Source organism: Oncorhynchus tshawytscha, linkage group LG26 (assembly GCF_018296145.1).
Source record: "Oncorhynchus tshawytscha isolate Ot180627B linkage group LG26, Otsh_v2.0, whole genome shotgun sequence".
In the NCBI taxonomy this organism is placed as follows: Eukaryota; Metazoa; Chordata; class Actinopteri; order Salmoniformes; family Salmonidae; genus Oncorhynchus; species Oncorhynchus tshawytscha.
This window is the reverse complement of record NC_056454.1, coordinates 18,073,338-18,100,269: the sequence shown is the minus strand read 5'-3', so window position 1 is coordinate 18,100,269 and position 26,932 is coordinate 18,073,338. Positions and strand designations below refer to the sequence as shown.

At 42.9% G+C, this 26,932-nt stretch overlaps 1 protein-coding gene across 14 annotated transcripts in view; it reads right to left on the bottom strand.

Annotated features, from left to right (window-relative positions):
- Positions 1-26,932, bottom strand: part of LOC112225299 (tensin-1) — a 291,328-nt gene that overhangs the window by 82,567 nt on the left and 181,829 nt on the right. For 10 of the 14 annotated variants that reach the window (XM_024389109.2, XM_024389101.2, XM_024389105.2 and 7 more), the window contains 2 exons: positions 12,777-12,818; positions 573-622 (listed from right to left, as the gene is read on the bottom strand). In XM_024389109.2, the coding sequence (XP_024244877.1) occupies positions 573-622; positions 12,777-12,818 (92 nt within the window). Of the gene's footprint in view, positions 1-572; positions 623-3,501; positions 3,788-12,776; positions 12,819-26,932 lie in introns of those variants that run through there. The other 4 variants (XM_024389106.2, XM_024389113.2, XM_024389115.2 and 1 more) reach the window with 2 other exon arrangements.

Below are 26,932 nucleotides of genomic sequence, written 5' to 3'. Positions count from 1 at the left end.
GGATACACTAGACACTTGTATGTCGTAGCCTAGTGGAAACCAATAACTATCTTGTGTTGTTAAGCTATATAAAACTATGGTTGTTGATGTGTATGGCTGAATTTCAGATACATTTTTGTTCATTTGAATGTTGCAGTAATAGGACCTAGGCCTATTGAGAGCAAGAGAGATCATTCTTTTAAGATAGAGAGCCCTGATCCCAATGACTCGAATGCTCTCAAATGGAGAGAAAGAGAACTGTACATTTTTAGCTAGGAAAATTCTCCAAAACAAAAGAGTGATTAAATTAAGATCCAACATCTATACTGTGCGTGGGAGCGATTCAATGAGAAGGAAAGAGTGAGCCGTAAAACTACCTGCACGGAAAGATCCCTGAAGAGTGAGTCTACTTTCATATTTTCATTGCATCCCCCTTTTCATGGTTCTTCATATTGGTGAAAGACAGGATTTAAACCGTTTCGAAGTCCCTGTGTGGGGACTTGGTTTCCTCGGAGGGAGGAGGGAGGGAGAGGAGAGGACAGGAGAAGAGAGAGGAGAACCTTGCAGAACACCATGTGATAAAAGTGTCTTACCTTGATGATCTGCGTCGAGACTCCATACTCTTTGTGGACTTTGTTGAACCCTGAAACAAAAGCAGACATAGAAGCCATGAGTCATTATAGTGAACATTCTTAATAAGGAGACATAAGAGTTAGATATCAAACCCAACATACAGTTAAGCTGGTTGACAGCGAGAAAGACCAAGCACCCAAAATACCCTTGAACTCATAAATCACCAAAAGCATTTCTTTCGCACAAATTATTTTGGTGTGTGAACACATGTTTTGGGGCAGATCCAGGGGCAGTTATTATAATTTACAACAAATGGTTATTTCCCGAAATGGATTTGAAATGATTGTTTTTCACACACACACACACACACAATAAAAGTGAGGAATACACACAAACAATGTATCGTAAGTAGATGAAGAATACTACAACTAAGAGCAAAACAGTCATAGACTAAGAATCATCATTATCATGCGAAACACTCTCATTTCCCCGCAACACACAATATAAGAGAGGACTGCATTGTACAGTAAGTAGTCTCTGTTTTTACTTTTTACTGTCTTTGTTTTTACTCTCTTTGGGCCAGTTTCCCAGACCATTTAAGTGTTACAGTACTATACACATTACAGGTATAACTATAACGGCATTTCTATGGCTGCCCTCCCATCCACTCCCATAGAGGTCAAAGATCAGAGAGACTTATACACTCCTCTTGGGAAGGGGGAGGCAGGGTCACATGAGCTCAGGTGAATACCTGATGTTATCTATCATCATCCATTTCTTCAGTCTGGCTGAGGGTTTGGCGATATGGCCAGAATATCATATCACTGTATTTAAAAAAAAATTAGTAGTAGTAGTAGTAGTATCACTGTATTTGACACTATTTATGTTTTTGAAGAATAAACGTTGTACATTTTCTTTATGATAGTCCGTAACCCTAGGGTGGCAACACATATACTCTAAGTGATTTTAATGGATATTTCTCCATTCTGATTGTTTTAACTTCAACCCCCCCCCTCTTGCGATTTAGAGCAAAACACTTGGGTGAACTGTTGGAATCATGGAAATAGAATGACTATTCTAATTCTATAGTTAGAATATAATAGTGAGCACTTTGAATACAGTGTTGTTTGACATGGCAATGGATGAGTTAATGTGACAGGGTAGGAACTAAAGTGTTGATAAGTATTTCCTAGGGGACCCTATAATCTTTCTCTCTCTTAGCTACTTCATGTAGCTAACATATTCTTGCTCTGTGTATTCCTCTTTGATTTAGAAGATACTGTTATACAAACAACATGATGATTTAAGTCTACACCTTCACTGGTATTAATAGGCTGTATAGCTCAATATGTTTGTGCTTACTCAGTACATTTATTAGCTAGCTAGATATTAGCATTAGTGCTAACAATTAGCATTGCACAAGATTCAGGCCCAACTTGCCAAGAAAGGATAAACTAGCTGTTTGCAGGTGTAAGAAACAAACTAGTAGTGTCATTATAGAACGCTAGTGGATTTATAATAAGAAGCAAAGTGAAAACAGCATCGTTGTCATCAACATTGTTGCATGCGCTGCATTGACCATGGAGACTGAACGCAAGAGTCTCGTGGTCTAGGAACAACAAATGCACTCCTTGAGTGACAGGGGGCGTGGCTAGGTCTGTGTGGAAAGCGCCATGGAGAGAGAGAGAGCCGAGAGAGATGACTCAAGTAGCGAAGTAAATTATAAACATGGACGATACACGGCGTATCACATTTAACAAACCAAACACTCAAATACCCTTATAGAAGATAAAGTAAAAAACCTAAACCGGTCCCTGCATTAATACCGGTATATCATAAAATACGGTATACTGCCCAGCTCTAGTCTGGCTAACCACACTAGTTCTTAGATCTCTCTTTCTCTCTACCTCTAACTCTTCTCATCTTCTCTCACTCTCTTTCTCTCCAACCCTCTCTCTCTCATTAGTACCCTGCAGAGACAATTTGTTTTGACAACTTCTATCCCTTATTCCCAAGGCCCTTTTCTTTAACAAGTCCCCCGCGTACACATGTGGCCAGGCCGATTGTAGCGACACAAAGTGTAGCCCCAACATCTGTGTCTCTCTCTCTCAAGCTAAATGCTTCAGTATGTCGGAACGCAGGACGGCTATTCAAGTGGAGAGAGAGAGAGAGTCGCTAGAGGAGGACAGAAACAAATGAAAGAGAGAGAAAGAGAATGAAAGGACTATCTTGGGTAGGACAGATGTAACCAACAAGGCGGACCAAAACAAACAGTCTAGCCTACAGCTTGATGACTAAAAACTAAGAGAGACACTGTAAGACTGGGGATGTTGAATTGTGGGAAAGTGATTGGTTCCTAATTAGTCAAAAACAATGACTGTACAGTTTTATGAGTGTGTGTGTGTGTGGGGGGGGCTGTTCTGGTGACATTCCAATACATACAGGCCTAAGTGAAATAAAAGTCTACCTATTTCCAACATTTCCTCATCACAGAACAACAATCAACTCCAAATCAAATGTCCAGACAATGTTCACTTCATCATACTCCAATCACCCCCCCACCCCCACCTATAACCCCTTGAGCAACAACTAGGAGGAGGTTGGGTTTGGGGAGGTAGCAAGTGGGGGGTCTCCATGGAACCCTGATCAAAACCATCTGGGAGCCTGGCTTTACAAGCAGGCCTTACAAATGAACCAACAGAAAGAAAGAGGTGGGGAGAGAGGGAAAGGATGGGGGCTGGTAGATCTAAAAAAGGGAAATAAAAATAAAAGTTTCACAACAAAATACCCGAGCATGGGCAGAACAGGAGGAAAGATGGGAAAACTCAGACGAAAAACAAAAAAGAGACACAAGACAAGAGAACGGGTCATTCGTGTAGCCTACCTCGCCCCCTTCACAGGTACCCCAACCCTCTCCCTCCTCCCTTCCCTCCATTCCTTCTTTCCTACCGTCCTAAACAGGTAGCCTGTACTCCATCGCCAAGCCCCCCGTAGGGAGGACAGACGTCTTCGCAGGGACCCTCCCCGGTTCATCTCTGGAGAGGAGTGAAAGTCTCTCTCTCGCCTTTTCTTCCTCTGTCCTTCTTTCGCTCTCCTGTTCCACCCTCGTCCACAAAACTCTCCCTTTCTCTTCCAATGGAGGAATAAAGAAGAAAAAAGGTTTCCGCTATTTCGGTCGAGAGGTTCCAACGGGGCACCACATGCCTATAGCCTCCACCAGACTCCACAGAGTGTTTGCTCTCTTTCTCTCTGGGTTTGTTTTCTCCCTCTTTCCCTCCTTCCCTCCTCTCTCTCTCTCCCTCCCTTTCTCACACACACACATCCTTGCCCCCCTTTCCCACTCCAAACCACTCTTCCCTCCTTCCCTCTCCCTCTGTATCTCTTCATCTTCCCCCTCTTGGTCTCTACCTCTCCTCCCTCTCTCCTCTCTTCCATGCTGTGATTTTGTAACACTATGCCCCCATGTTCTTTCCCTCCCTAGGGTTAGACCCCTGTCAGCTGACATGCCGCCTTCACCCACTCTCTTCCTGCTCTTCATTAACCCCACTCTTTTCTTGCTCTTCATTAACCCCACTCGCTTCCTGCTCTTATTTAACCCCTTCCTGGCTGTGTGTGTGTGTGTGTGTGTGTGTGTGTGTGTGTGTGTGTGTGTGTGTGTGTGTGTGTGTGTGTGTGTGTGTGTGTGTGTGTGTGTGTGTGTGTGTGTGTGTGTAAATCATGGAGTGTCCTCTTACTTGTGTGACAGGACATCCGTATAGTTCTTGATAAGGGTAAACTAACTAACAGTCCAGACTGTCACAGGCCCAACTGAACGAGGTCAGAAACAACAGCAATACCCTTTGGCTTGACATAGAAATCACAGATGACCCCTATCTTGACCTAATCTCCCATGCTGTGATACCTCACTAGAGTTCTTCAATTATTGTTCAGCAGCATTTGTCTAGTCATTGAGCTTATGTCCCAGTCCAAGTAAAGAGGGGAAAAAACAGATGACAAAACATAACAACAAAACACTAACAAAACTAGGACAGAGAAGTGGGTATTGCACATGTAGTCATATGATAAGCTCTGATAGACTGAGGGGCCCAGGAACACTAGTGAGACTGAAAGACGTCAGTGTAACCACAGAGCTAATGCTCATGACCGGCCCTAGGAGCTACGTGTTGCAGTACACGTCCCATGATGCTTTGGGCTTTGGCAGACACTTTCTGTTCATCTGTACAGACTTCAATTATGCCCTCAGCTGGAAAAGTCAGACTCAGTATGAATCTGTGCATTGTACCATAAGCAATACGGCAGACGTGCACACACACACACACACAGATACATACACACATATACCCACAAACCTTCCCCCCACACACAACCTCCCACCTCACTCAACAGCCATACTCCCCCAAACTCGTCCACAAAACAAAGACAAATGGAGCCAAAAGGTTGACCACCTCCTCATCTCTCCTCATCCCTCCTCCTCAGACAGACACAGATCCTCACAGTCCATTTGTTTCAGAGGGATCTAACCCAGGATGTGCATCAGTCAGTAGATCAGGGGGATTTGGCCCACAGTGAGGCCATTAAATTAAACACGGGATGCCAGTGGTTTAAGCCCCCAACATCAATGATTGAATCATAGCTATCGGATTACATCTGAGCTTTAGCAAAATCTAAATGCATATTTATGGCCAAATAGGATTCCCGAGTTGTAATAGTAAGTGTGTGTGTCTGTGTAGTGTTGTGTTTGTGCGTGCGTATGTGTGTGTGTGTGTGTATGTGTGTGTGTCAATTTGTTTGATTAGTGGGAGAAATACTGTAGACAGAAGATAAACTCACTCTGTTACCTGTGAAATTGTGAAATGTACAGTATGTATGTACACACATAGAAGTACACACACAAGATAATGGCTCACGTACAGTACATACGGTACATTAAGCATTTCCGATTATAACTGACTGCAGAGTCCCAATGGAACAAAGATAGTCTCGCATCAAAATTATACGTTCATCCATGTTTCTCAACCGTCAAATTTCGAGAGTTGTTGCAAACGTCAAGGGATTTTTTAAAGATAAGGGTCAAGGTTTGGGATAGGCTTTAAACAAAAATCTCAAAACAACATTTTATCACTGGATTCAAACTTGCAACCTTGGTAATCAGAGGCAGATGCTTACACCCATCTTCCATCCCTGTCCACAATCCCTGTAGCAAATCCGAAGGTAATACCCTAGTGGTCAGTTTCCATGTCAACTCCCAATGTCCTCAGACATGGATGGACGTCAAATACTGACTTGTATCACTGGTGACCTGGCTGAGATAAATAGCATAAAAGTCTGCAGGCATGCACAAACACACACACGCGCACACATAGCTCTGGATAGTGCTTCATTTTCCTCCTTAAATATGGGCTACGTCTTGGCTTGGGTCATTCAACTTTCTAGAGTTTTCCCTGTTAGTTAACACTATCAGTGTTTCCATTTACTGTGGCAATTGTGATCAAATCAATGCAATATTAGCCACTTTCAATGCAACATACTGAAACATAACGAGCAATGCAAGAGATTTTGTTGAAGGCACAAGGTAACGGACTAGAATTCTATTGCGCACGGCTCAGCCCGTACTCTACACAGACCGATGCGGCATAACTAATCAGAGCTACGGTAGGCTTATATCAAATCAAATCACATTTGATTTGTCACATGTGCCGAATACAACAGGTGCAGACCTTACCATGATATGCTTAATTACAAGCCCTTAACCAACAATTCAGTTTTAAGAAAACAGATTTAAGAAAATATTTACTAAATAAACTAAAGTGAAATTAAAATCAAAATTAAATAACAATAGTGAGGCTTTTTACAGGGGGTACCGGTACAGAGTCAATTTGCGGGGTACAGGTTAGTTGAGGTCATTTGTACATGTAGGTAGGGGTAAAGTGACTATGCATAGATGACAAACAGCAAGTAGCAGCAGTGTAAAAACAGGGGGGGGGGTGTCATCAATGTAAATAGTCCAGGTGGCCATTTCATTAATTGTTCAGTAGTCTTATTGCTTGGGGGTAGAAGCTGTTAAGGAGCCTTGCGGACCTAGACTTGGCGCTCTGGTACCGCTTGCCGTGCGGTAGCAGATAGAACAGTCTATGACTTGGGTGACTGGAGTCTTTAACACTTTTTTGGTCCTTCCTTTGACACCGCCTGGTATAGAGGCCTTACAGTCAGATGCCGAGCAGTTGCCAAACCAGGCCGTGATGCAACTGGTCAGGATGCTCTCGATGGTGCAGCTGTATAACTTTTTGAGGATCTGAGGACCCATGCCAAATGTGTTCATCAGTCTCCTGGGGGGGTGTATTGTTGCGTCCTCTTCACAACTTTCTTTGTGTGTTTGGACCATGATAGTTTGTTGGACACCAAGGAACTTGAAACTCTCGACTTGCTCAACTACAGCCCCGTCGATGTGAATGGGGGCTCAACTACAGCCCCTTTTCCTGTAGTGCACGATCATCTCATTTGTCTAGCGAAAAATAGACCATTTTCATAAATGGATCTGTGCCATTTACTTTGAACTGGACTGTTTACAGCTGTGGTCGTGAGTAGATGCGCTTGTTTTGAGATCAAAGCAAGAGCTACATGTAGCCATGTGTGTGCATTTTGTTCATATCCTTTGCTAGTTAGTGAGTTATTAGCCCAGCTATAGATCATTTGTAGTCAACAATAGGGAATTGATTGCTTCCTATAAAAGCACAAAACTTAGAGCTTTTTTTGTCTTAAAGGGGCAGTGTTGTATTTTGAGACAGGCTTGAATAAGCTAAGTAGCCAATAGGCAGAGGGTAGCATCATTTGTCTGATTCTCTGCAATAATGGTTTGGGAATAATAATACATTGTATTTTGTAAAGTGGTTTCTTGCATCAAACAACACAACAACATTTTTAGTCACCTCCTTGTCTGAAGGACAAGTGGATAAACAGATGAATGTCAAGCCCTGCATGTTTTTCCAAAGTCTCATGGAATGTAGGTCTACATTGAACACCACACATTGGCTGCTACTGTAGGCTGAATGATAGAACAGCTATTTCCATGTTAAAATGTTATGGGAGGCATTTTTTCTCCATAGTTTTTTTATGGTAGGCCACTCTGGTAGTCCTACATTATGATCAAATAGCCACAGTTGTCTACTTGGCCACTGTTCAAACTGTCACTTAAAGCAGGTACAGCCCCAGTGTTCACAATAAAGTGCGCTGTAAGTTGCACAGAACTTTCACAATGTTCAATTTTGCACTCAGCAGATGTGCAATTTGCTCAATGCCTAAAAAAAATTGAGGGAACATTAGTCATAAGTCCCCATCTGTAACGTGATACTTCCCTTCTCAGACTAAATAAGACCCATTCCAAACCCAAAAGGAAACGTGTCATAGGCAACCTATGCTGTATGCTTGGCTATAAAACTTGCATGGCTGGCTCTGTACTGGATACTGAATAGACCATTAAAAAAAACATCCATTCACAAATGCAAACATACAACACACAACACAAATGTAGTAGTAGCAACTAATACAGACAGTCTCTCTCATTGTATGTGTGTGCACGTGTGTGGGTTAGTTCATGCATGTGTACGTGTGTGTGTGCGCGTGCATGCATGCGTTTGTTCGTTTATGCATGTGTTTACATGTGTGTGTCTGTGCGTGTGTGTCTGTGTGTGTGCACATGTTTGTACGTGTGTGTGTGTAACAGCAGGACAAAGCTCAAAGTGTCTCACTACCCCCTGAGGTTGTGTGGTCAGTGATACACCATCATATGGAATTCAGCTGAAGAGAGACTAAACGTTTATTTGGATCAACGCAGAGTGCAATTACTCATACACAGCTGTGACTGGATCACCGTGTGTTTGCATGTACACTGCATATTGCATTCATTTGTTCAGTTTCTTTGTGTTTATGTGTATTTCGTTATGTTCTTTTATGAATGAACACAATAGATGAATGTGTATGTACAGTACCAGTCAAAAGTTTGGACACACCTCCAGGGTATTTCTTGATTTTGACTATTTCCTACATTGTAGAATAATAGTGAAGACATCAACACCATGAAATAACACATGGAATCATGTAGTAACCAAAAAAAGTGTTAAACAAATCAAAATAGATTTTATATTGGAGATTCTTCAAAGTAGCCATCCCTTTGCACAATCTTGGCATTCTCTCAACCAGCTTCATGAGGTAGTCACCTGGAATGCATTTCATTTAACAGGTGTGCCTTGTGAAAAGTTCATTTGTGGAATTTATTTCCTTCTTAATGCGTTTTAGTCAATCAGTTGTGTTGTGACAAGGTAGGGGTGGTATATAGAAGATAGCCCTATTTGGTAAAAGACCAAGTCAATATTATGGCAAGAATTATCATGTTTTAGGGAATATCCAGATACAGACAGTGTCGAAGTAACAAACGTGTATTAAAAAGTGTATTACTAGAACAGGGGGCAGGCAAAACGACAGGTCGAGGGCAGGCAGAGGTCAGTAAAGGCAAAAGTCCAAAAGGTACAGACCGGCAGGCAGTCTCAGGGTCATGGGCAGGCAGAGGTCAATAAAACAGTGTGGTGTGAAAAGGTACAGAATGGCAGGCAGGGTGAGGGCAGGCAGAGTGGTCAAAACCGGGAAAACTAGAAACAGACAGGGGCAAGGGGAAAACCGCTGGTAGGCTTGGCGAACAAAACGAGCTGGCAACAGATAAACAGAGAACACAGGTATAAATACACTGGGGATAATGGGGAAGATGAGCGACACCTGGAGGGGTGGAGACAAGCACAAAGACAGGTGAAACATATTAGGTTGTGACAAAGAAGAGCTCAAATGAGCAAAGAGAACGACAGTCCATCATTACTTTAACACATGAAGGTCAGTCAATATGATAAAATATTCAAGAACTTTTAAAGTTTCTTCATGTGCAGTTGCAAAAACCATTAAGAGCTATGATGAAACTGGTTCTCATGAGGACCACCACAGGAAAGAAAGACCCAGAGTCACCTCTACTGCAGAGGATAAGTTCATTAGAGTTACCAGCCTCAGATTGCAGCCCAAATAAAGAAACCACTACTTAAGGACACCAATAATAAGAAGAGACTTGCTTGGCCCAAGAAACACAAGAAATGGAAATTCGACCTGTGGAAATCTGTCCTATGGTCTGATGAGTCCAAATGTGCGATTTTAGGTTCCAACCACAGTGTCTTTGTGAGAGACGCAGAGTAGGTGAACAGATGATCTCCTCATGTGTGGTTCCCACCGTGAAGCATGGAGGAGGAGGTGTGATGGTGTGGGGGTACTTTGCTGGTGACACTGTCAGTGATTTATTTAAAATTCAAGGCACACTTAAGCAGCATGACTACCACAGCATTCTGAAGTGATAGTTTGAGGAGTTTAGTCCCACTAGTTTGCACTTAGTGGGACTATCATTTGTTTTTCAACAGGACAATGACCCAAAACACACCTTCAGGCTTTGTAAGGGCTATTTCTGGCCTCCAGAATCACCAGACCTCAACCCAATTGAGATGATTAGGGATGAGTTGGGCCGCAGAATGAAGGAAAAGTAGCCAACAAGTGCTCAGCATATGTGACTCACCACCTGGATTCGGTCTTATGTAGCAACATTTCCATTTTTTTTTTTACATTGAATAAAATTAGAGACTCATAGCTACAAAATGGTATATCATACACTGCATTTGAGGAAACACTGGGAAAGTAATTATGCTTTGAAAATTGGTCAACTTAAACTCACTTTTGAGAAAACCCTCTTTCAATGTTTTTGTACAACTATTGGAGAGCCCTTCTTTGTCTATACCCATTCAGCATTGTTCACACCCCTTTAAGTCTTAGCTCCACTCATTTCTTTAAGTGTTGATCCAACCATTCTGTACTAACTTGCCAGCTACTTCCAGACATCTAAGAGAGAGAGAGAACAGCTCACGGAACATTAATCGCCCTATCGCGTTCAGAGCGCACACTGGACGCTCTACCTAATAAGTAGGGTTGTTCAGAAAGCTCTGACCTCGCAACTACAGTCAAGCACCCATGCGAACTGGCTAACATTGGCTCGCTACTTCCAGACACATAACAAATTTATTTTTTATTTTTTTCAATTTTACCCTGTTTTCTCCCCAATTTCGTGGTATCCAATTGTTTAGTAGCTACTATCTTGTCTCATTGCTACAACTCCCGTACAGGCTCGGGAGAGACGAAGGTTGAAAGTCATGCGTCCTCCGATACACAAACCAACCAAGCCGCACTGCTTTTTAACACAGCGCGTATCCAACCCGGAAGCCAGCTGCACCAATGTGTCGGAGGAAACACTGTGCACCTGGCAACCTTGGTTAGCGCGCACTGCGCCCGGCCCGCCACAGGAGTCACTGGTGCGCGATGAGACAAGGATATCCCTACCGGCCAACCCGTCCCTAACCCGGACGACGCTGTGCGTTGCCCCACGGACCTCCCGGCCATGGCCGGTTACGCCAGAGCCTGGGCGCCAACCCAGAGTCTCTAGTGGCACAGCTGGCGCTGCAGTACAGCGCCCTTAACCACTGCGCCACCCGGGAGGCCCCAGAAAACACCCACTCTGACCATTTTACTCGCCCTAGCAGAGCTGGTTAGGCTTTTTTCATGTTATCCAGAGCGTTGGTGACTGTAACTGTGCTGCTGGCAACAATTGAATGATGCTTTGTTGCTGACACCAGACATATTCAACGGGTTTTGAGCGTTCAAAAATGCATAAGTTATTCTGCGCTCTGGCACACTGAGACGAGAGTCTTTTGTTAAGAAATGTAGCTAGGTAAATAATGAATCCCAATGCATGACATAACGTTAGTTAGCTAGCTAACAGTACACTTGAACAAAAAATGAAAATACTTTGTCAAAATTAGAGTGGAGTCTTTTGTTAAGACATGTAGCTAGCTAGCTAAACAGCGGGAAGGTTGCACTTTTTCTGTGTTTAAACCAACTGGGCTCATAATTTAACAATTGTATTCATATTTACAGATGGCATACACGTTTGATATTAAGGCACATGAAAAGTCACATATTTGAGAAGTTATTTCTGCCAAAAAACGCATTATGTTAAAAAAAAATGTTTACATTCAAACAGCTCTCCTCTGAAGTTGTGACTTGCGACATACGCCTAGTTTCCTGAATCGGGTCACATATGTGGGAACGCCTTCAAGACTGTTGGAAAATCATTCCTCATGAAGCTGGTTGAGAGAATGCCAAGAGTGTGCAAAGCTGTCATCAAGGCAAAGGGTGGCTACTTTGAAGAATCTCAAATATAAAATATAGGTTGATTTGTTTAACACTTTTTTGATTACTACATGATTCTATATGTGTTATTTGATAGTTCTGATGTCTTCACTATTATTCTACAATGCATAAAATAGTACAAATAAAGAACCCTGGAATGAGTAGGTGTGTCCAAACTTTTGACTGGTAATGTATATTATGCATATATCTGTTGTTTTTACCTGAGCAACCAAAAGCCAAAGGTATTGGGCATTGTTAAGAGCTTAAAGTCTTGGTCAAGATTATTGGCTTGGATCACAATGATAATAACACAATGGAGCAAAAGCATTCCTCATCCTACCTACTACCTGGCATGAGGACTCCTTGCTGTCACCAGTCCACCTGGCCGTGCTGCTGCTCCAGTTTCAACGGTTCTGCCTGCGGCTATGGAATCCTGACCTGTTCACCGGACGTGCTACCTGTCCCAGACATGCTGTTTTCAACACTCTAGAGATAGCAGGAGTGGTAGAGATACTCTTAATGATCGGCTATGAAAAGCCAACTGACATTTACTCCTGAGGTGCTGACTTGCTGCACCCTCGACAACTACTGTGATTATTATTATTTGACCATGCTGGTCATTTATGAACATTTGAACATCTTTGCCATGTTCTGTTATAATCTCCACCCGGCACAGCCAGAAGAGGACTGGCCACCCCTCATCGCCTGGTTCCTTTCTAGGTTTCTTTCTAGGGAGTTTTTCCTAGCCACCGTGCTTCTACACCTGCATTGCTTGCTGTTTGGGGTTTTAGGCTGTGTTTCTGTACAGCACTTTGAGATATCAGCTGATGTACGAAGGGCTATATAAATAAATTTGATTTGATAAATTTGATCCCTCTCTTAACGGTTTGAGTTGTTTAAGCTAGAAAAATGAAATAACACACACCCAACCAAATAGAATATAAGATGCAGCTCAAACTCACCATAGTCTCTACATACTTCAGGGGTATGTCGTTACCAGGTGCCTAAAAGAGTAATGGGAGAGAGAGAGAAAGGGAGAAAAGAAGGAGAGAGAGAGCGAGAAAGAGAGAGAGAAGCTGAGACCACTGTAAATACAGTATACAACCTGCAATGGGGAAGATTGGTTGTGATTATACCTTTTATAGACTGTTTGCATTAGCACTGTTTTATATACACTACTTCACACTTGAATGGCCAATATCCTTGCTATGGGGGGAGGGGGCAGGCTGTATCACATCCGGCCGTGATTGGGAGTCCAATAGGGCGGCACACAATTGGCCCAGCATCAGATTTGGCCGAGGTAGGCGTCAATGTAAATATCTGACTTGCCTATTTAAATAAAGGTTACATTTAAAAAATTTAAAAAAAGATTAATAAAAAATTATTCTGTGCCAATGTTTATCCCACAGTATGTGTCATAATCCGACCTTGGGCAAACGTTTTTCTTTCAATTACTAATATGCAGTTGATTTAGCTCCAGAACCAACAGCGCCAAAAATGCAAACCCCACCCAATGTAATTGAAATAAAAACAAATAGTATTTTGACCCAGGTCAATCTTCTGTCATGTCATATTTCTATAGTGTTTTGTCTGAAAGGGTGCTTTTCGAGGACCTAGAATTCCTTAGTGACCGATCTGGGTAAAAGTGGAGCTGGTATATGCCTTGAGTGCGTAGGAGCATCCATAAAACCTTTGAGGTAAATATTTACACTAGGGCCTATATTTTCAGCTGGCGTTAAGGCGACGCTAGTGTCAAACGCATGCTCTTTGGCAACTTTGACCAGCGCTATGCTATTTTCCACACCCTACTTTCCACTTTCATCTGTTGGACCTAACTGTCAAATCGTAGAGATCAGCTTGAAGCCTGGCTATTTGCCTGTTAGTTTATCTTTCACGTGGCAAAGTCACTAACAGGCGATGGTGATGGTAGGCTAATCTTATTATTTGGGCAATGTCCAATAATCGAACATGCAGTGCATTTAAAAAATGTCAATGCAAGGTGTGTGTCCATAGTCTCAGAGGCCTTGTCTGCATTATACGCTCACAGGGAGCAATTACAGTGGCTTGCGAAAGTGCCTCATCCCCTTGGCATTTTTCCTATTTTGTTTTTTTACAACTTGGAATTAAAATAGACTTTTTGGGTGTTTGTATCATTTGATTTACACAACATGCCTACCACTTTGAAGATGCTAAATATTTTTTCTTGTGAAACAAGAACATTTGAGCGCACATAACTATTCACCCCACAAAAGTCAATACTTTGTAGAGCCACCTTTTGCAGCAATTACAGCTGCAAGTCTCTTGGTGTATGTCTCTATAAGCTTGACACATCTAGTCACTGGGATTTTTGCCCATTCTTCAAAGCAACTGCTCCTTCAAGTTGGATGGGTTCTGCTGGTGTACAGCAATCTTTAAGTCATACCACAGATTCTTAATTGAATTGAGGTCTAGGCTTTGACTAGGCCATTCCAAGACATTTAAATGGTTCCCATTAAACCAGTCGAGTGTTGCTTTAGAAGTATGCTTAGAATCATTGTCCTACTGGAAGGTGAACCTCCGTCCCAGTCTCAAATCTCTGGAAGACTAAAACAGGTTTCCCTCAAGAATTTCCCTGTATTTAGCGGTGTCCATCATTCCTTAAATTCTGACCAGTTTCCCAGTCCCTGCCGATGAAAAACATCCCCACAGCATGATGCTGCCACCACCATGCTTCACTGTGGGGGTGGTGTTCTCAGTCAGGGTGATAAGAGGTGTTGTGTTTGCCCCAGACATAGCGTTTTCCCTGAAGGCCAAAAATATAAATTTGAGTCTCATCTGCCCAGAGTACCTTCTTCCATATGTTTGGGGAGTCTCCCACATGCCTTTTGGCGAACACCAAACGTGTTTGCTTATTTTTTCTTTAAGCAATGTCTTTTTTCTGGCCACTCTTCCGTAAAGCCCAGCTCTGTGGAGGGTATGGCTTAAAGTGGTCCTATGGACAGATACTCCAATCTTCGCTGTGGAGCTTTGCAGCTCCTTCAAGGTTATCTTTGGTCTCTATGTTAACTCTCTGATTAATGCCCTCCTTGCCTGGTCCATGAATTTTGGTGGGCGGCCCTCTCTTGGCAGGTTTTGATATTTTGATTGTTTAACACTTTTTTGGTAACTACATGATTCCATATGTGTCATTTCATAGTTTTGATGTCTTCACTATTATTCTACAATGTAGAAAATAATAAAATAAAGAACCCTGGAATGAGTAGGTGGGTCCAAACTTTTGACTGGTAATGTATATTATGCATATATCTGTTGTTTTTACCTGAGCAACAGAAAGCCAAAGGTATTGGGCATTGTTAAGAGCTTAAAGTCTTGGTCAAGATTCTTAGAGGCTATTTTGAAGAATCTCAAATATAAAAAACATACAATTTTGTTAAGGGTGTGTACTGGAAGGGGAAGTCAGGTGCAGGAGAGCAGAGTGTAGTGAACAGTCACACTCTTTATTCCGGTCCAACGAAAGCACAAAAGTACATAAAGTAAAGTACATGTGCTTAAACATGGAACATAGACAAAAAGTATGGCACGTAACAATACCCACGTAACATAAATACAATTTCACACAAAGACATGGAGGGGAACAGAGGACTAAATACATGCAGTGTGATTTGGGAATGAAAACCAGATGTGTATGGAACAAGACAAAACAAATGGAAATATGAACAATGGAGCGGCGATGGCTAGAAAGCCGGACGCCGCCCGAACAAAGAAAGGAGCCCACTTCGGTAGAAGTCGTGACACTTTTTTGGTTACTACATTATTCCATATGTGTTATTTCATAGTTTTGATGTCTTCACTATTATTGTACAATGTAGAAAATAGTAAAAAATTAAGAAAAAATGTGGAATGAGTAGGTGTGTCCAAACTCTTGACTGATACTGTATTTGTTTTAATAGAACATTTTATACATTTAAAAAACATATATATATTTTATATGTAATTTTATTTAAAAAATGTAACCCATTTTTCTACCCAATTAGTAAATACAGTCTTGTCCCATTGCTGCAACTCACGTACGGACTCGGGAGAGGAAAAGGCTGAGAGCCATGTGTCTTCCGAAAACACAACCCTGCCAAGCTGCACTGCTTCTTGACACACTGCTCGCTTAACCCAGAAGCCAGCCGCACCAATGTGTCGGAGGAAACACCATACAACTGGCAACCGGGTCAGCGTGCATGCGCCCAGCCTGCCACAGGAGTCGCTAGATCGCGATGGGACGAGGACATCCCGGCCCGGCCAAAACCTCCCCTAACCTGGACGACGCTGGGCCAATTGTGCTCCGAGTCTGGGTCTCTCTGACATGGCCGGCTGTGACACAGCCCGGGATCAAACCCGGGTCCCTAGTGATGCTTTAGACCTCTGTTTCACTCGGGAGACTCTGTAAATACACAACTTGAAGCAACCACATATTTAGCCATGGAGCAAGTTCTGATTGGCCAGTGAGGTATAAAGCCTTGACACAATTTGTTCATTTATCAAAACCCAGTCGTTTTGCGTCACCACCAGCTACTGCGCACATAATTTCAGTTGTGAAAATACAGATACGCACCCTCAAATCTGTAGCGGCACCGCCAGCACCAAGTTTGTTAAAATAGTGCACTAAGAGACACATCTCTTCTGTTAGCCCAGCCCAGAGACCATCTCCATCCCCACTGCTGCAGAACACCCATCACAACCATTTACAGCCATGGAGAGAGAGAGAGAGAGAATGAGAGAGACAGAGAGCGAGAGAGAGAGATATGTCCAAAAACATTGTTTATTTATAATGACCCAGGCCTCAAGGAATCCATGATGTCATTGGTCAGGGTGGCTCTGGCTAGCTTCAAATTGTTAGAGTGATATGAGGAGCCAAGGAGAGGGACGATAGCCTATATACACACAAACTAAGTAAGAAGACCGGAATTCAATAGTAAAGCAGTGCGTATCAAAGCCTTCTGCGCTGGGTTCAAAAAACTAGGACTTGGAACGATATGGGATGTATGATTCAAATGTATAATACAGCTACAGACACAACCACGAAGGATATGTGTGCATGTGTGCAAATTATCCGTCTCATTGACTCAAAGCGTTACAGTTAGGGGTTCATAGTTCACAGAACAGAACAGTTCTAACACTAAGGGAACAGTCCAACACATAATTTGGGGAGTATAGCCTACAAATCCCGCCAAGTTCAGACAGCGCCTGAAAGAGACAATACTTGGTCCTGTGTGGATTATTTGGCAAGACTGTAGGGCTAGCAATACCATGGTTGAGGGTTCATTTGCCACAAGGATCACATACACGTACAAAAAATGTATGCACTGTACTGTAAGTTATTTTGGAGAAAAGTATCTGCTAAGTTTAGTTTAGTTTATTAGTATCCCCATTAGCTATTGCGCGTACAGCAGCTACTGTTCCTTGGGTCCACATAAAATGTACAAATACGTGACAAAGTACAGAGACAACAAGAGACAACAAAAATACTATTTACACAGTATTCATATATACATATTCATATTATTATATACAGTACAGTTGAATTAGATATTTAGAAAGAGGAGAGGCACTGGGGATACAATACACTACATGACCAAAAGTATGTGGACACCTGGTCGGTCGAACATCTCATTCCAAAATCATGGGCATTAATATGGAACAATTTGACGAACTGACTTGTTGGAAAGGTGGCATCCTATGACGTTGCCATTTGAATGTCACTGAGCTCTTCAGTAAAGACATTGTACTGTCAATGTTTGTCTATGGAGATTGAATGGCTGTGTGCTCAATTTTATACACCTGTCAGCAACGGGTGTGGCTGAAATAGCTGAATCCAATAATTTGAAGGGGTGTCCACATACTTGTGTATATATAGTGTATGTTAAACTTGCTTCTGCCTGAGTAACCTCTGGTGGTAGAGGGTTCCAGGATGACACGCCTCTATACATAACTGGGCAACGCATTAAATCTGTTTTTGGTTTGGGTACCGTGAAGAAACTGGTATGTCTGGTGGGCTATGTATGTCTGTTTAAAGTGCATGCAATGCCATGAGGGATACCACACTGTACAAGCTTCCATTGCATAATACTCTGTAGTTCTATTGGATAAGTAACTCTCCAACCATGTGATACAAGTGGTTAGACATTTTCAACTCACAAATATTTATTAAAAAGACCAGAAGAGAAGTAGTCAATTTCTCCACAACCCTCAACCATTCAAGACTATCATGCATGTTGTAGATGTTAGTTCTGTGTGTGGAGATAAGGGGAAGGCGTGCTGCTTTGTTTTAAGCCAGCTGCAGCTTTGCTAGGTCTTCCTATTCTGCACCCGACAATATTACCAGACAGTAATCAAGATGGGACAAGATCAAAGCCTGAACAATTAGTACAGTTGATCTTTGTGTCAAAAATGCAGAAGAATATTTTTTTATAACAGACAAATCTCTCCCCATCTTCACAACAACTTTGTCAATATGACTTGGCCATGATAACTGATCATTTTTTTCAATGGTTACACTCTTTCTCCAGTTGAGGTTTAGGTCCAAGAGAATGCTTTGAATCAAAACAATGCTTTTGGTTTTAGATGTATTTAAGACCAGTTTATTGTTAATTACACATTCTAACACTGACTGTAACTCCTTGCTAAGATTCTCAGTGAGATCATTGGCTGAAGGTGCTGATGTGTAGAGTGTGCAAACGTGTAAGACAAGTGGCAAATCATTTGTAAAAATAGAGAAGAGTAACAGCCCAAGGCAAGTGCCATGAGGGATACCACACTGTAAAGCGTCCATTGAAGAATACTCTCTAGTTCTTTTGGATAAATAACTCTCCAACCATGTGATGGCAGGTGATGTAAAGCCATAAATAAGTGAGATTTTCTTCAATAAGAAATTATGATCAATAACATCAAAGGCTGCACTGAAATCTAACGATACAGAATATAACACCATAACCCAAATATGAGGAAAAAGCCAAAAGATCAAAACAACAAACTACAAATAATAAAATACACTACTGATCCAAATGTAGGAGTGTCACGCAATCTCTGGTTGGCCAAGTTGTCTCCTCTAGTGAGAAGGCGTGTCAGCTAGGGGAAATGTCTTGGTAATGGACAAGAAAACACGTAGTGATCCTCGCAACAGTACAACTGGTCTGTGAATTTGTATCCAGGCCAAATTCCATGGCCAGACATTTTCTTCCCAAAACAACGTTTGGCCACACCGTCCTATTGTAATAGAGAGCCTGGAGTCTAGTTACTGAACAAAGGCCTGTGTGAGATCATACTGTACACACACATACTGTAAACATCTGTGTGTGTACAGTACACATGCTTTTACATGGTTTTTATTGTGTAGTGTCACAGTATGTAGAGGTCCAACTCACAAAACACAGCTGGTTAGTAGAAAGACAGATGTGGAATGGCAGTGAAATGGTATTCTAGCCATAATGTTACACCGTGAAAAGTATGACAAAACAGACAGAGGCTCGGTATGAAGTCGAAAGTTAGATCGAAAGGTGTGATGTCATAGACTGGGTTTATTGTGTCTTACAGAGGAGTTGGGACAACATAGACTGGGGGTATGAGGTCATAGACACTGAGCTGGAAGGTTAGAGGCAGAATATGTGATGTCAGAGAGACTGTTGGTATGATATCATAGAGACTGTGTGCATATGAGACTGACTGTGTGTGTGGTCTCATAAACTGAGAGTGCAAAAGGTCATAGAGACATGTGGGTATGAGATCATAGAGACTGAGAGGGTATGAGGTCATAGCGACTGAGTGGATATGAGGTCATAGAGACTGAGTGGGTATAAGGTCATCATAAACTAGATTCAGCCGTGGGCCGATTTGTTATTTCGCGGATGGTCATAATGACAAATAATTTGTAGACAGCAAATTGACTGCAGAAGTCCAAACAGATATAATATTTGAGTAAAACATAATAATTTCAAACCTTGCTTACATTTGTAAACGATCACATAGATTATGTGTGGGAATACTTTGGAACAGATTTCCTAAATTAAAATAATTTAGAGCTGATTTGCTGGTGTTCTTACAGTTTTTTATGTCCAACAATAAATAACTAAAATATACAGTATACATACATTTTTTTGCACAGAAAATATTGGGGGCCAAATAAAATCACACGTGGGCCAAATTCAGCCCTCTGGCCACCAGTTGAGGAACCCTGTCATAGAGACTGAGGGGGTATGAGGTCATAGAGACTGAGTGGGTATACTCCAAGTCGATTTTAATGTACTAATAAGAAATTCCCCTCAACCATGCCCACAAATTGAGGAAAACAAATATTTTTCCCCATTCATCCCCACTGTAAAAGAGCCAACTTCGTCGTCAATTTATTTTGTTCTGCAGAAGTAACAAAACACGACAAAAAAAGCTGCTGTGTTGTTCAATATGTACGTAACCAGCTATGTGTGAAAACATTTCATCACAGGTAAGACAGTTAACTATTTTTAGCTGTATCGTCCATTTGTTTGTGCTATTGGTCTTGGCTAGCTTAATGTTCTGGTAGGTAGCTAGCTAGCACTCACTCATGTGGCTGCCAGCACCATCATGAAAAGGGGAATGAGGGATACCGGTACAACATTACGTTTTTCAAAATAGTGAGAAAAGTCGGGAGCAGGCAGTGTTAATAAGTAATCTTTAGACATGTTGTACTTTTCATAAATGTAGTTTTGTAATTTACTAAAACAAGCAGACAAGAAAAGTGCGTTTGGAAAAGGTCAAGTTTTTGCTGTGAGCCAATGGGGCGACCTAGGTAACCACATATTGTTTTCTCCACAGGCGGGCATGGCCGCGACGTTCTGTCTAATACCGACTGGGACTATGAGGTCAGAAAGACTGAGTATGTATGAGGTCAAAGGGACTGCGTGTGTATGAGGTCATATAGACTGAGTGGGTATTAGGCCAGAGAGACTGTGGGTATGACATCATAGACTGAGAGGGTATGAGGTCAGAGAGACTGGGTGGTTATGATGTTAGAGAGTCTAGAGACTGAGTGGGTAATAGGGTGTCATAGAGACTGAGTGGAAGGTCATAAAGACAGAGTGGATATGAGGTCAGAGACTGATGGGATTTGATGTCATAAAGACTGAGCAGGTATGAGGTCAGAGAAAGGCCTGGACACCTGACTTAATCACATGCAATTGCAGTGTGTCTGTGATAAGTGTGACATAAACATGTAAGGCCAGTATTCAGTCCATGTGCAACTCACATGGACTGTACATAGAGCCTCCTTTGATAGATTCACATAACTCAAATAATTATAAGTCACCCTTGGAAGCGCTCAAGAAGAAAGGTACAGTGTAGGGAGTTTCCCAGTGTGAGGACACAAATATACCTAAACAGAGTCTCCTTGGAAATGACACACAGCTAAATATAATCACCAGGCCAGCTCATTTAGATGCCACATCTCTAGCGAATTCAGCTAGAGATTCTCTCATCTCTTTCTCCCTCCTTCCTCCCTCCTTCCTACTCTCCTTCCTCCTTCCTTCCTACTCTCCTTTCTTCCTCCTTCCTACTCTCCTTCCTCCCTCCTCCCTCCCTCCTTCCTACTCTCCTTCCTACTCTCCTTCCTACTCTCCTCCCTCCCTCCTTCCTACTCTCATTTCTTCCTCCTTCCTACTCTCCCTCCCTCCCTCCCTCCCTCCCTCCCTCCCTCCCTCCCTCCCTCCCTCCCTCCCTCCCTCCCTCCCCCTCCCTCCCTCCCTCCCTCCCTCCCTCCCTCCCTCCCTCCCTCCCTCCCTTCCCTTCCCTCCCTCTCCTCCTCCTCCCTCCCTCCTTCCTCTCCCTTCCTCCCTCCTTCCTACTCTCCTTCCTACTCCTCCTTCCTCCCTCCTTCCTACTCTCCTTCCTACTCTCCTTCCTCCCTCCTTCCTACTCTCCTTCCTCCCTCCTTCCTCCTTCCTCCCTCCCTCCTTCCTACTCTCCTCCCTCCCTCCTTCCTACTCTCCTTCCTCCTTCCTACTCTCCTCCCTCCCTCCTTCCTTCCTACTCTCATTTCTTCCTCCTTCCTACTCTCCTTCCTCCCTCCTTCCTTCTTACTCTCATTTCTTCCTCCTTCCTACTCCCTCCCTCCCTCCCTCCCTCCCTCCCTCCCTCCCTCCCTCCTTCCTTCCTACTCTCCTTCCTTCCTCCCTCCTTCCTACTCTCCTTCCTCCCTCCTTCCTACTCTCCTTCCTACTCTCCTCCCTCCTTCCTTCCTACTCTCATTTCTTCCTCCTTCCTACTCTCCTTCCTCCCTCCTTCCTTCCTCCTTCCTACATCCCCCTCCCTCCTCCTTCCCTCCCTCCCTCCCTCCCTCCCTCCCTCCCTCCCTCCCTCCCTCCCTCCCTCCCTCCCTCCCTCCCTCCCTCCCTCCCTCCCTCCCTCCTTCCTACTCTCCTTCCTCTCCTCCTTCCTCTCTCCTTCCTTCCTACTCTCCTTCTATCTTTATTATATCCCTATATGGTCACCTCAATGTTTTTTCTAGACCATGGTGCTCTTTTGAGATTTCAAAATACATACTGTACCATCTGCGTTGGTCTACGTTTTATGAATACATCCTGTACAGTCACAATATATAAAAACTCCTCATGATGCTGTGTGTATATGTGTCAATTGAACTGTTGATACTAAAACCTTGATTGCCAATTCATTTTGTTTTTGGTCTGAGCAATGTCGTTCCCAGTTTTCTTTAATGAAAAGGAGAGATGAAAAGCATGGGTGAATGCAGAATCACAGGCTATTTACCCCTAAATCATTTTGGAAAGCCTAATTTGCGAAGTTATGAAACACGTCAAAACGTATATGTTTTTTAAGGGTTTTCACATTCTTTGCATGACATTCTACAGATTTATGCCCCAATGAAAATTCCTCAATCCATGCAGGTTCAAAAATGTATCCCATCAAGGGAGCATGTGCTTTCCTTTACATTTATTACTTGGGATTGGAAAAAATGGCATGTTTCATTCTCACCTGTTCTCCCATAATCATTTGTTTCTAGACAGAAAGCAGTATAGTTATGGTAGAGAGGGAAAATGCACAATCGACGAGTTGAGTAAAATGATCTAACGCTACACTGCCTCATGCTGGTGAGGATAGGAACTGCAGCCTAAATACAAAGCAAGGCTACTGGAATTCAGGCCTAACCAATCTCTAGTGTCAAACTCATTCCATGGAGGGCCGAAAGTCTGCTGGTTTTGGTTATTTCCTTTTAATTTGTGTTCAAAGAAGACTCAGACAACCAGGTGAGGGGAGTTCCTAACTAATCATGACCTTAATTGACCAATCAAGTGCAAGAGAGGAGTGAAAATCTGCAGACAATCGGCCCTCTATAGAATGATTTTGACACGTGCTCTAGACCCTACCCTCTTGACAGTTGCGTAGATCTGAAAGGATTGGATGGGTGTATTTTATGGCAGAAATGTCACCTTTCAGAACTACATGAAGTGGGTTTACTGTCTAGGGGCTGTCTGGACAGCCTTCAATGTTTTAAAAATGGAACTTTAACCCCCCTGCCAAGCATGCTTTCTCAAACCACGGAGCTCAAGACATCTTTCAACTTCTCACACATGAATACACTTTTATTTATGCTTCTGTCAACAACATTGAACATTTACCTTAGTTTTGGCACAATCATGAGGGAGGCAACAGAAAGAAACTGTTTGTTTACTAAAATAAGGACAGGATGGCTGTTTGGCAGGAGACAAAGTAGATGTGAGTTTCCTGTCAAAGCCCTCTTATGTCTGACACCTAAAAAGGCAATGCTGTTTCGCCTGTCTCAAAGCTGCATCCAAGCCAATTACAGGTTGATTTAAAACCCTAGGTTGACGTCCAGACAATGCGGAATATGTGATGATTAATAAATAAACAGCCCTTCAAATTCCTCATGGACTGTTAAGGGAGCTACCTGGCACTGTCCCCGGTATTAATAATATAATAGTTGGTGGGCGAATATCACAAACATACTGCACACACGTACACATGCTCAATTCCATTTCCACAAACAACCACAAACAGAAAATTAAAGAAAACGTTTATTTCAAGCAAGTGAATGGAGACAGAGACAAACACGCACACTTATAAAAAGTAACACACAGGCACAAGCACAGACCTATAGGTACAGTCGCTCTGACAGACACAAATTTAAACATGCAAACATACATTTTAAATACACACATTCCCCCCTAACACACAAACTGTATCAACCCCAACACACACAGGCACAATTTACCCACACACGCAAACATCTGCTAGTCTCCCATGCTTAGCAGCCCCATCTGCAGCATTTCACAGAACATGGTTTAGAAATGTAAACATAAACGATGATGGAGAGAGGAGGGGGAGGTGGGCTCCCTGGTCTTTAGCTCCCACTCATACACAATTCAGGGCCTACGATCTCATGGTGGGTTTCTATGGAAACAATCCAATGCTGGAATTCAAAACTGAGCCACGCAGAGCTGTGGGAACCTCCTGAGCCAGCAGTGTCCATAAACGACCTCTGACCTCTCTCAAAGTTTGCACTAGGACCCGGAAGGACGGAGGTCACACGCAGGCCAGCCAGATCGACCCATCCCAAATGGACTCTTCAGCTCTCTCTGTTACATAACACATGACATTCTGGTATGCACGAGAGACTAGGGTTCTGTGATTATAAACAACTGTGGGGGACGACGAGGACACACCAGTGGGGACGGAGTGATGCTAGTCTGCTCATTCTCACTCAGTTTGGAATGTGTTCTCTCTTTCCTCTCTCTCTCTCTCACCCTTTCTTTCCCTTCTCTCTCCTGTCTCATGTCCTATTATGGCTAACAGGGTTCGGTCACTGATACAACCACAGCATACACAGATGATGACGTAACCCAATGGCCGACGAGGACTTCCATGACTTCCAATCTGAGCCAAAACTATGAGGGTTCTGTGATTTCCCCCATTGTTTGTTTTCCTGTGTACAAATATGCCTAGCTGTCTCTCGCCTTGTATATTTGGACGGGTCAAAGAGAGAGTGAATCAAAACTTTCCTGAAGAGAACAGTTCTACACGCAACTCAGTGGAGTCCAGCTGTATCCATATACTACACAAAGCACACCATTGGCTGTTTTACCTAAACTCTTGTCCTCCGGGGACTTTCATTTTTGAAGTCAAGGCACTTATTGTGAAGAAAAAAAAAAGAATGCTAACCAGAAAAATCTTTCATGTGGCCTAGCTTCAGCTGACACATGCACATTAACACACAATCAATACTTGTCATCAATACTGGTCGACACCTTTCAGTTCATTATATAATGTGTATGTACAGCTGGTAAAAAGAAACATCCATCTTTCACTTGGCATATACAACATGGATGGCCAACCTTACGTGGTTCCCATGTATATGCACATGCCTACGAGATAGGAATCACATAATATTATGGGATACTTGGTCCTGTCCTGTATACAGAACGTAATATGGCATATCAGCCAAGTATGTGCAGCTGTAAACACTGGGCTAATTGAAAAGATCTTGCCCATCTCTGCGCCACAGTTAGAGTCATTACACAGCAATGCACTGGCACAATTCCCCAGCCGTGGTTTGTGTTGGTTTTGTGTGTGTGTGTGTCTGGATGACGTAGGTGTCGGAGGCATTGACTGAGAAACAGCTTTGAGTGGATACAGGTAAACACAAGCCTGAGGGGATTGTATAAAGGTGTATGTGAATCATTACGTGTGTGAGTGCTGCATGTGTATGTATGTCTGTGCGTGTTTCAAACCTAAAACCAGTTTACTATGTTCTGCTCTCTCTCCCTCTGTCTCTCTCTCCATACTCTCTCTCTCTCTCCACAATCTCTCTCTGGGAAATGAAATCGCAGGCCCAGCGTTAGTTAACATGAGGGCACGTCTCAGGAATGTACTACCCAGCATGCCCCACTCTACGCCACGCACCTCCAAGCATGGGAGCATGGGAGTCCCGCTGGGGGAGCTATCGCCTCATCACTCACTCTGAGGACATCCTTATCGCACCATGATCAAACCAGAGCTTCCACAAGACAGCTCACATTGGACACCCCACTCTCCAACACACTGGAGTCCACAGAAATGTATTGATGCTATTGATCTCTATGCTGTAGTGTCGGCTCTATAGGCTACATCCCTTTGCTGGTTACGTCCTAACTATGTATTTCTCCCTCACATAGGGTACTGTACTTTCAACTCATGACTTCACTATATGGACCTCACTCTCACACACTCTTCCTAACATGACAGTCACAGCATCTGCATAGTGTCTTCGTGTACATCAAGTTAAAGACTCATATTCTCTGGTGTGTGTCTCCCAACACACCAAATCACTAGAATCACAATAAGTGACTTTATATGTAAAATACTATGTTAATTGAACCCCTCATCATTTTAGACATGAAGCGATTTATGGTGATCTTCCCTCTGTTCTGCACCTAGACAACACAACTGTCGAAATCAGATCTCTCTCTCTCTCGCCCTCTCTCTTTCTTCTAGAGGTGAGGAATTCACCAAACATGGAGCTGCCTGGGATGGGAGGAGAGAAGCATCCTTCAGCCAGAGAGCAGCCAATGGCTGAAAACACACACACACACACACACACACACACACACACACACACACACACACACACACACACACACACACACACACAAGCGAACACACATACACACACAATTTAACCTATATACAATACACTTTGCACTTCACAACAGCTTTGCTACTATTTTACTTACCTATGGCTCATACAGTACCACTGTGTATAACAATCAAACAGCACATTTTAGTTCTTCCCAACCTAATAACAAATAATTACGTTTTGAGAACGCTAATAAACTGCCATGACATGGAGTGGAATGCAGTGTTGTTTCTGCAGGGTTCTGTTAAATGTATGATCCAGAATGGAAAAGAGGGGTGAGTATAAGAGGTACAGGAGCGGTGTTTTATCAAGAAAAGTGGTGTGGGGGTGGGAAGTACAGCCCTAAGAGGGTAATCCCTCAGCAGCTATCCAAAATACTGCAGAGGTCCACTTCCTCCACACACACAGACGCACACACACACACATCAAACGTAAAAGAAGTAGCCAATCATGAGTCATGTAGCAATCACTCTG